The 10,154-nt window shown below is 39.7% G+C and overlaps 2 protein-coding genes across 8 annotated transcripts in view; one reads left to right on the top strand and one right to left on the bottom strand.

Moving 5' to 3' along the window:
* The window catches only part of megf6b (multiple EGF-like-domains 6b), a 113,343-nt gene extending 107,471 nt beyond the window's left edge, over positions 1 to 5,872 (top strand). For 2 of the 3 annotated variants that reach the window (XM_017704899.2, XM_017704902.2), the window contains 4 exons: positions 32 to 160; positions 1,456 to 1,584; positions 1,693 to 1,821; positions 2,468 to 5,872. In XM_017704899.2, coding sequence (XP_017560388.1) covers positions 32 to 160; positions 1,456 to 1,584; positions 1,693 to 1,821; positions 2,468 to 2,532 — 452 coding nt within the window. In that variant the 3' untranslated portion in view covers positions 2,533 to 5,872. The remainder of the gene's footprint in view (positions 1 to 31; positions 161 to 1,455; positions 1,585 to 1,692; positions 1,822 to 2,467) is intronic. The other variant, XR_005129283.1, reaches the window with a different exon arrangement.
* A 2,913-nt stretch (positions 5,873 to 8,785) lies between these two features.
* Positions 8,786 to 10,154, bottom strand: part of kcnab2a (potassium voltage-gated channel, shaker-related subfamily, beta member 2 a) — a 137,607-nt gene continuing 136,238 nt past the window's right edge. For all 5 annotated transcript variants that reach the window (XM_017704907.2, XM_017704905.2, XM_017704904.2 and 2 more), the window contains one exon: positions 8,786 to 9,121. In XM_017704907.2, coding sequence (XP_017560396.1) covers positions 9,032 to 9,121 — 90 coding nt within the window. In that variant the 3' untranslated portion in view covers positions 8,786 to 9,031. The remainder of the gene's footprint in view (positions 9,122 to 10,154) is intronic.

Genomic DNA, 10,154 nt, shown 5'->3' with positions numbered 1-10,154 from the left:
CTCTTCTGAAAGTTCTGTTCTTGTGGTTTAGTTTGTCCTGCAGGTCTGTACGGGTTTCAGTGTCAGCAGCACTGCGACTGTGTGAATGGAGCTCCGTGCCACCCGAGCACTGGCCAGTGTATCTGCCCTACAGGATACAGGGGACTACGCTGCGAGAGAGGTCACACATTTAATCCTACGCCTTTAAACTGCTGTTTCTGCAAAATATAATTTTCACTATCCATCAAATGTAATAGATATTTGCTTCTTCAGTTTTGCTCTAGAGCTACTAAGTAGCTAACAAGTAACAGAAGCTTATAACCCACCAAGTGGCATCAACACACAGAGCTCTAGTCTCACCTGTTCAGTGAAAGATGCTGTTATTCATAAGAATGGTATGTTGAAGAGCTAAAATCAGTTGTAGCAGCTGTCTTAGCAGATGCTAAATTGGAAACTACCCTTGAGCAAAGAGACAGACAGAAACAAGAGTGCTGATACCTAGAAAAATACAGAGCGCAGAAATGATACACAACTGCTAGATCAGTGTTCATTTCAATGCTTCATAAAGAGATGAGACATCTTCAGGCAGTTCAGACAGACAATGGGCATTCATTCCATCACCTGGGTGCCAGGATAGATGAGTCTTGATGCCCGTCTTCGTGTCCTGAAGGACAGTGAGTCAAGCTGAGCAGTATTTGAAGCTCAAAGCCGAACATGTCTTGGCTGATTGAATACATTTGACCTGAGGGAAAACTAAATTCAATTTATTATCAGTCACTTTAAAGAAACAGCTGTGTTCTTTCGGGTAATATTTGGGGAAGATTGAAAAAGTTTTTAGGGGTTGGCAATATGGAAAAAATACAGGGTGATTCAAAAAGATTCATCCAAATTCAACGCACCATATTTTTACAACCATGAGGTGCCTAGGAACCAATCATATACAAATTGTAAGAGGGAGTCATAGAGTTTGACTGGCTCCCTTCAGTCTACGAGGAGATGAGTCCCCTGAGCAGAAGGCGTTCTGGGTTCTCCACTTCAATAAGAGTGAATCCATCATAGCTACGCAACGTGATTTTTGTGGGCAGTGAAGCTCCAACAGCTCAGTTCGTTATTGGTTCCACACTGGATGATCTCCGAAATCGCACCGAAAGAGCCGTGAGTGCAGCGACGCCCAACAGGCTCAGTCGAGTATGGGATGAATTTGACTGTGGTGTTGATGTTGTCTGTACAGCTGGGGGAGGTTCATATTGAGCATGTAGGTTATATAAGTAGGAACAGATCAATACTACAAAGGACAAAGGGTTAATTATGCTCTTAGTAAAGAAACATGCAGTTGGTCACTGTTCAGTACTAATGATTTGCTTAAGTACTGACGGCAAAGTGTACCATGACATGATGTGTTATATCACAATAATGATAAATATCGTCATACTGTGCCGACACCCATCAGGCAATAACACAACGATCTCTTTTCAGAATGTGAACAAGGCACTTTCGGTCAGAACTGTTCTCAGTCATGTGACTGTGCGGAGAGCACGCCGTGTGATCCAGTGAGTGGCAGGTGTCTGTGTTCTTCAGGAAAGACTGGGATCAGGTGTGACAGCGGTAAATCCATATACTCACCCCTCAGAGCGAGAATGCCATGTTGGTCTATTTAGTATTTTCATCTAATTTTTTCTCCTGTGTATCTTTTTTGGTGCATGTACGTGTCAGACTGCAGTGTGAACCATTTCGGGCCAGACTGCGCTCTGAGCTGCGAGTGTGACAACGGAGGGGACTGTGACAGCCGTAACGGACGCTGCACTTGTATGAACGGCTGGATTGGGCTGACGTGTACAGAAGGTAATGCTAAGTGCATGAAGGTACCGTCTTCTTTTCAGACCTGAAATTTAATTGAATATTTAATGAATATTTATGATTATATGAACTGTTTTAAAAGGAACCCGCTGAATTTTCTCCCTAAAAAACATGAAAATCAAGATGAATCAAAATCAGATGAAAGCAGAACACATTTTTCTTCCTTAATGTGTCGTATTGCATAGTAAGGTGGTGCGTGGTAATGAATTCAAAGGTCACAAAATGTTTTGAGGCAGGAAAAAGTCAATACACTTTGATCAAAGATTATGGAGGAAACAAGATGATGAATATGCTTAATATAATCCATGGACATGAATGCTAAGGTAAAAAAAGATCAAATTTTAGTTTCAGGTTGACTTGGAACTATGATCCCAGATGGGATACAGCCATATAGTTTTCCTGCTGTGATTTAAAGAAATCCTTTTCCACCCTTTCCCAAAATATTTTTCATTCAGAATTTTTTAAAACATTATGTTGCTTTTGGAGCTTTAAGCCGAAATCAAGTTAGAGGCAAAATGTGAACATTCTCATTTCAAATTTAAACGGTGACCTCTTTAGTTAATTCACTTTGTATGAGTGAGATGCCGGGGTTAAAGCGCCTCTGATTGACTGATTGTACCTACATCCATAGGTGGACCTCCACAATTCAGCAGCAGGAACAGAAGAAAGGACCAGTCACCTCACAACTCATTATAGCCCTCCCTCTCTGAACAGGTCCACAGACTGAAGCAGTAAGAGAACTAAAGGCACAGTTGCAGCTACTGGCTCGTCCTCTTGGGTGAAGGATTCTGCTTCAGCTGTACATGAACAGAACAGTGACTGAATACACACGCAAAGTCTCTGAGGAGAGCAAAACCATTGTTTGTGTACGGTGACGTCAAGAAGCAATACTCTGGCTCACTGGCAAAGTCACTGGTTGGTTTTTTTTTGTTGACTTGTAAAGCAAACAATTAAGCTCAACCCATCAAGTAAAATACCTTAAGAAGCTGTGCGAACTACATGAGGACCAGACCTAAAGGCGGATGTCAAAGGTGGCACCACAATTGAACAGGTGCCATCAGAAGACACACAGCACTTTATCTATGACCTGGACTGCTGTGCATAAAATGTTTGGTAAAACTAGGATCAACAGTTCCTCATCAGAGAATTCAGTACAAGTTTATATGAAAGGCAATAACTGATATGTTAGCACTCATACTCTGAAATTTGATGCAGGGCATTCCTTTTTATATGGTCACCTAAAATGGAAATGTTTCTTTAGTGATGTGCTCGTATTTGTAATTCTACTTGGGCATCTATGGGTTGTCTTGTTGTTTCAGGGCATTTACATTTGTGTGTTTATCTTAAGTCCATATCATGAGGTAATACTTAACTATGTACACATCTCATTCAAGCAGCTAATCTGGAGACTAGGAAAGGGATACTGGAATGGATATTCCTCTGGAAAAGTGAAGAGGCAACATTTACATTAACAAGCTTACATAATATTACTTCATCAGGTCTGGGAGAACTGACCGTTTGAAAAATTCTGACAAGTCCCACCTCCATTTGTCAAACTTTCAGCTCATGCCACTCGGTAGTTACTGTCTGTAGTACTTGTGCTAAGATATAACAAAGTTCTGTAGCACAAAGACAAAATTTGAAGGACGATTCCAGAAACCATGTTTACGTCAATCACATCAGGAAAGTGTCACTTCAGGCTAAAGAGGCAGATTTTCATGTCTAATAAGGAATGACTGAGGCAGCTCCTTCAGATGAGCTAATGCTAACGTTAATGCTAACACTGAAGCTAAGAAAATTTAAAGGCACAATTTTATGATTTTAGTCCAGCACAGTTTATCAGATTCAACTAACAGCTGCTCACAGTCTACATTCTGTGTCCGCTGGCAAATAATGCAGTGTTAGTACACAGTCCTGACGCTGTAAATGGGAAACAAAGTGGCTCGGACCAAATGACAAAAAACTATTCCAGCTAGTTAGCAACAGAACGCACAGAATGTAACTGTTGCACCATTTAAGGTGGAACGGGAAACTTCAAACAGGAAGCTGGCAGAAGACTTCATTGAGAGCTGATAGGCATGAAAATGGATGAGGAGGCTGCTCTGTTTGAACGTTTAACTTATTCCTGCTGTTTCACAGAATTAGTAGGTCTGCATTGTTTTGTCTCATTTGCTAATGTTTGTGATAGCAGCTGTTTAGCTTTGTAGTTGTAACTGTAGCGACAGTTTGCTAACCAACTAGTTAGCCTCGCTAATGTTAGTAACACTACTCGCTGTGTCGTTGCTTGAAAGTTTGATTTTGTTATTTGTCTCTGCAACATTTGCAAAGGATTTTATGCCAACAAGTCTAAGACACAAGTATCTCAGCCCAGTCTGCTAATGTTGTGTTGACAACACGCATCCATGAATTCAGGGGGTGGAGCCTTTGAAGCAGCACTGAAAAAGAGGGGTGTATTTTTTGTTGTTGTTGTTGTCGAGCTCAAATATCATCAGTCATTCTCCAGAATCGTTTACTGTGCCTTTAACTTAATTTTTCGTTATACATGATACTTCAACAAATGTTAGCAAATACAGTAAGTTTAGTTTACCTTGGGTTTTTACACCGAGCTGTGAGTTTGGGCTTCCACACAGTTTAACTCACATTTTTATCAGCTACAGAAATGAAACAAAAGCACAGGTGAGCCAGATGGTCAGGACAGGTGTCTGAGAATGTCTGAATAATTCTGACTAATTTCCTGCCACCGTTGTTCTCACTGCAGGATTGTTCTGAAAAGTATTATCATTTCATCACTTAATGGAAGAGGAGGGGCTCAGAGACAGCTGTGATTGGCCAAGAGGTGTGTGTCATTATTTTGCAAAAGGTCAGTTAAACTTTCAGAAAAAGATGTACCAAAATAGAGTTCAAGAGTGTGTCACAAAATGAGTGATACACAGTTGGTAGATCTCATTTAGTTTTGCTTTGACATAATTCAGAATGCGGCATTATTTTCGGGGCTTTATTTGAGCGCTGTGAAGTTGTCTAGTATGTACATGAAGTGCCTTCCTAATGAACATGGTGCTATTTCGCCTTCCTCTCTATAATCCATTCAGAGCAGGGCTTATAGAAAATAATATCAAGATCATTGCAGAATAATGCAGTGCCCTAATTTGAGTTTCCAACAATAGTCTTTTGTCCACTGCTGAACCGCCCATACTTTGTTGGCATTTTTACTTTTTTTTTTGGTATGTATAAAGTTTGACTTTTTAAATCTGTATTGATGTGAATAAAAGTCACATTAGATAAAATGTTTGATGATACACATTCCTACCTTCAGGTTCTGGAGTAGGGTAAGAACAACTTTCAACCAGAGAACTTTTTTTTTTTTTGTTAGACTTTGAATTTGCCTTTATGTCCATCTCATTTCACTTTAATTGAAACAAACACAAAAAAGACAATATGCCTGATTTTCATTGCCATCATTTTTATAATCTCCATTTCATAGATACTGAAGCTGTACATGTCTAAATTCAGATTCAAGCACAATGCAGTTAGCAATGCCTGTCAATGAAAATAAAAAAGGAGAAAAAAAAGGCCAAAGTGATCACAACCATTTATATGTATATATGTACAAAGGTCAAACTATATACAGATATCTGTCTCGACATACAGAATCTCTCCACACAGGGTGGAAATGTAAGCTTGCCATTGTATACATTTATTCTTCAAAATGCATATTCAGTGCAAATAATTGCTTGTCGTTGTCATCACCACCGTCGTGTCAATATCAAATCAGGGCAACGAAGAATGGTAAAAAAATAAAATTATTTTCTCGCCCTTATCCTAAAATACTGAACGTAAAAAATAATCTCTCGGGAAATAAAGAATGATTAATTAGAAATAAGCACTCTTCCCGTATCTACAGGTCTGATTTGATATCTTCAGGGACTCTGCACTCTATCCCAGCTTCTGTTACACTGTGGCAATAAGTAATACACATTACCATGAGAGGTGGCCCTGGATGAAAAAAGCCATGCTCTCAGAAATACCACGACTGGTATATGAAAATAAAAAAGCTCTATTGTGTAGAAACGTTAAAGAACTGCGATGGGTAAATACTCTCCGGCCTCGTTTCAGCTTTGGGAGACGTGCCTCGTGAATGAGTTTAAAGCAAGCTAGTACCATTTGAATGCACCTCACTGCCAAAACACACTGATATGTTTTCAAATGCAGTCCTAACATACGACCAAACGTAGGCGCTAGTGCACTATGAACATCTTAAGTGCTGAACTAATTTCTCACTGCAGACAACAAACAGTAATGCCCTTCCTTCCTGAGAAAATCTCTTACACAGAAAACAGGGCGACGTCATAGAAGCACTAATAAAACAAGACAAACAACAGCAGACTGTCTTCACAAATGGAAACATCAGGAGCCAAAGCCAATACATAAATATCTGACCTTAACGACTCAGTATTTGCTGCTGTAACTTTTCTAACTCAAATACAGTAGCGTACCGTACCTACTGCATGGAGCACACAGTGATGTGTACCGTCTTTGACAATGATACTTCACTAAGATATACAACATTTAAAAATGATGCCTAAATCTTAACCTAATATTTATACTGATAACTTCTCGAACAGATCTACTCTTCATTTAACGGATTTCATGTGACTATTGAAGTCTGCTGAAGTGGTTTCTCCAGTTTGCCATGCTTACTTTATCTTCTGAACATCTCAACCATACTTAAAGCATCTTTTTGGTAATAAACACATATAGTAACTGAAAATAGGGATCCGATAAAGTAACTGATAAAGTGCAAATTGTTCCAAAAGTGATTATGAAGAGCTGCATTGGTATCATATGAGTAGTGAAAGCTTTCACAGATCTTAAAAAATGACATATGCATTCATTATCACACATATTCTATCAACTCATGTTTGACTAAAGTTTGCAACGGAATATAACAAAGGTCTACATTGAGTGTTAATCCAAAAACTTGCCCATCGTAGAACAAACACAAAGTACTCACACATATACCACTCAACTGATGATCTGACACAGAGATTTTCTTGCGAAAGTTTTTTCCCCCTCCCAGCAAAAGTGAGACTGAACAGTTTGCAATCTTTGCCATGTTTGACCAAAATTTGCGATTTCTGTTTGACCTCGAGTAGAAATATCTGTGCAAATACGTTAGCCGATGTCCTCAAACTGTAGACAGTTCTTCCAGTGTAACTGTATCAGTTCTGTAATGGCTGTTCTGTGTAGTACATGCTTTGGGAGAATGGACCTCATGCAGTTCCCTTGTGCTTACCAGGGGGTACAGATCAGTAGGAGTAGGACTGAGTGCATGGGTCATGGATCTGGACTTCTGATTGCTTGTTGCTAAATAATGTGATTAACATCCCTTTAGAAAAGGTCTAATGACTGCTTATCATTCCTAATATATAGGATGCACTATGTATATATGTATTTATATCGCTAGACGGCTTGCCCAGAGAGAATATACAATGAAAAGGAGAGATGGCATTAGCATAGGTAAAAGCTGGGAAGTACATGCTGTCTAAAGACATTTTCACCTCCAAAGAGCTGGAGATGCAGTGAGAAATGGCGCAGGCGGAAGTGGGATATTATCTTTGGCTTTAGCCACATGTAATGTCACTGGTTCTTAATAGTAATGTCCAGTGTCCAGAAGTGAGAGACATTTAGACAGTGAATTCTGCCTCCTGACCACGCAAAAAACAACGCATGCTCTGCTTCTCACTTGCCATCATGCGCGCACACACACACACACACACACACACACACACACACACACACACACACACACACACACACACACACACATTCTTTTCCAGTCCCTGAGCTGCTGACACAAACCAGTCTATGCTCCTTATGGGGGCAAGCAAGCTAATGCCATTGAACAGTCTACGCGTTTATTGGCTACGATAATCCGCCAATTCACCAGTATGTGCTCTAATAGACCACAGGTGATGTTAACTGCAGGGCTGCTGCAACTGTCTAGGGGATTTTGCCAAATTATCAAATCTTTCAATCATAAACAGATGTTACCTAAATGCTCAAATGGTACTGAATTCCTTAAAACCCTCCAAAAGGAACCCCATAAACCTTAAACCCCACCAAGGGCTCATAGTGGGTCCACCACACTTCCAATTCACTTTCACAACTACATACTTTATGTAATAGATAAATAGCAGTTAATAAACTACAGAACAGCTGGTTAAATAACTTCAAACCTTAAATGTTTCCCTTGTGGTTGTCAATATGCTTTATTTTAAAGAGAGATTATCATAGGTAGATTAGGTAATCTCAATTCCAGCATATCTAAAGCAGCCGCACCTGCAGTAACACCTCAGTTGGGGTGAGTTATCTCCCACGGCCCTGTTGGGAAAGCACTGCTGATCTTTATTGGAACTATGACTGTGCTGTATGGCCAGTCAGCAGGGAACAGACACTAAGACAATGCCCTTTGCTTGGGAAGGAAAAGCAGCACAGATGATGCTGTTGATTTATTTTCCCTCCTCACATATAACATCAGTGCCTCCCATAGCCACTCCTTCAGACGTACTCCTAAAGTGCTGATTGGCTCATCTGCGAAGGGGCACGTGCAATCATGACGCAGACGACACAGTGAAAGGTTTTCGGGGGAAATTTTTGACAATGCGACCGACGTCCGTAAACGAACAAGCGAACCTTATGAGTGGCTACGGGAGATGTGCAACGAATGTGAATTGATTACCTACGTTAACTTAAGCTCTGCTTTTTTGTCAAATACGCATTCATCAGTATCAAAATAAAAAAAATGCAAAGAGGAAAACAGAATATTTCCAACAGCCAAGCAAGCGTGTGCTATTTTTTCTTTCTAACTTCAGTTTTTAAATGACTTTTTTTTCTGCAGAGTTGAATGTTTAACAGTTTACTCTATGAGCTCATATTCTCACCAGGTAGGTCTGGCTCTTTCCTTTTCTCTGTGAATATGACTTACTGTCTAGCTTTTTTTTCTCTTTGTTTTCATTTTTTTTTTTTAAGTTTTTTTTTTTCTTATTTGTCTTGCCCTGTATTTTTCTAAAAGGCTTCCCCTCCAGGGTCGGGAGTGCCTGCCAGTCTCATGCGCCGGTTACTCATTCAGTAAAAGCTCAAGCAAACAGAGGAACAGGCAAAGGTCGGTGTGGATGGCCCCTGGTCTCCCCACGCACTAGGAGCGGTAGTCCTTTTTACTGTAGGGTTTGTTCCCCAGTATGCTGTCCACCTCATGCACGATGGAGGAGGATAACTTCGGGAGGACCTGCAAAAGCACCAGTAGTTAGTTTTAGTATTGCAGCAAAATTAAAACTGAAAATGAAAACCAAGTGCTGGATTTTGGATTTGCACCCTTGCAAGAATTAGATTATTTAGTTCATCATAATCTACAACAAAAAAAACTATTATTGAAAAGTGAGTCTTTTCCACAGAACATTACTTCAAGCTGTACTGATGATATGCCAAACTTCTAGTGCTGCTCAAATGCATCAATAATTACCAGAACAACAGAGCAAAGGAATCAGCATCTTTTTAACAATTACTGCTCTCAGACTCTAAGGGGATCATTTTACTTCTTACTTTATGATAAAAAGGAATTTCATTACTCATAACTTCTGTGTCTAATCTGGTTAGGTGAGGTTGGGTGTCTCTTCTTAAGCTCAGGGATCTTTATCCATCAGTTTCATTTTACTAGGTTCAGACGCTTAAGGGGTTATACGTTGCAAGGCATCATTAATATTGTTTGCTTACAGACATGAATAACACAAGCAACATGTAATTAAAAGAATTTAAACTGTAATGAAAATGTGGGTTCATCTGGTGTGTTCTGACCTCACCTCTATAGATCCAGCTATCTGGGCCACTCATATTTTTCCATGGAGTGCTGCTTTATCATAGCATCATGATGGAAAGAAATACAGCAGTGTGCACTGTTTTAATGGTTCTTAAAAAGCCACTAGGGGGAGTGTGTGATCCAATATTAGACTAGTAGGACTTTATTTTAATGCTCCATTGTAGGCACTTTGTAGAGGCCCACTTTATTTTTAACGGACACTGAATAAAATATCCATTAAATTCAACTTTTCTATAAATCAAAATATAACCCTCTAATGCGGACCTCAACCCAAAACCTCCCCCTACCGCATACCTGGGTTCTAATCTGAACTCCTAGCCCAACGTTGTTGAACCAACCAACCAACCAGCCATTTGTAGATAAGCAATAAGGAGCCATCATAATAAAATGTGACCAATGTACTGGCAAAATTCTGAGAATAATAAATTATTAAAACAGACATATG

This window comes from Pygocentrus nattereri, chromosome 21, assembly GCF_015220715.1.
Source record: "Pygocentrus nattereri isolate fPygNat1 chromosome 21, fPygNat1.pri, whole genome shotgun sequence".
Lineage (NCBI taxonomy): Eukaryota > Metazoa > Chordata > Actinopteri > Characiformes > Serrasalmidae > Pygocentrus > Pygocentrus nattereri.
Note: the sequence above shows the minus strand (reverse complement) of the source record. Positions and strands in the feature narration are given on the sequence as shown.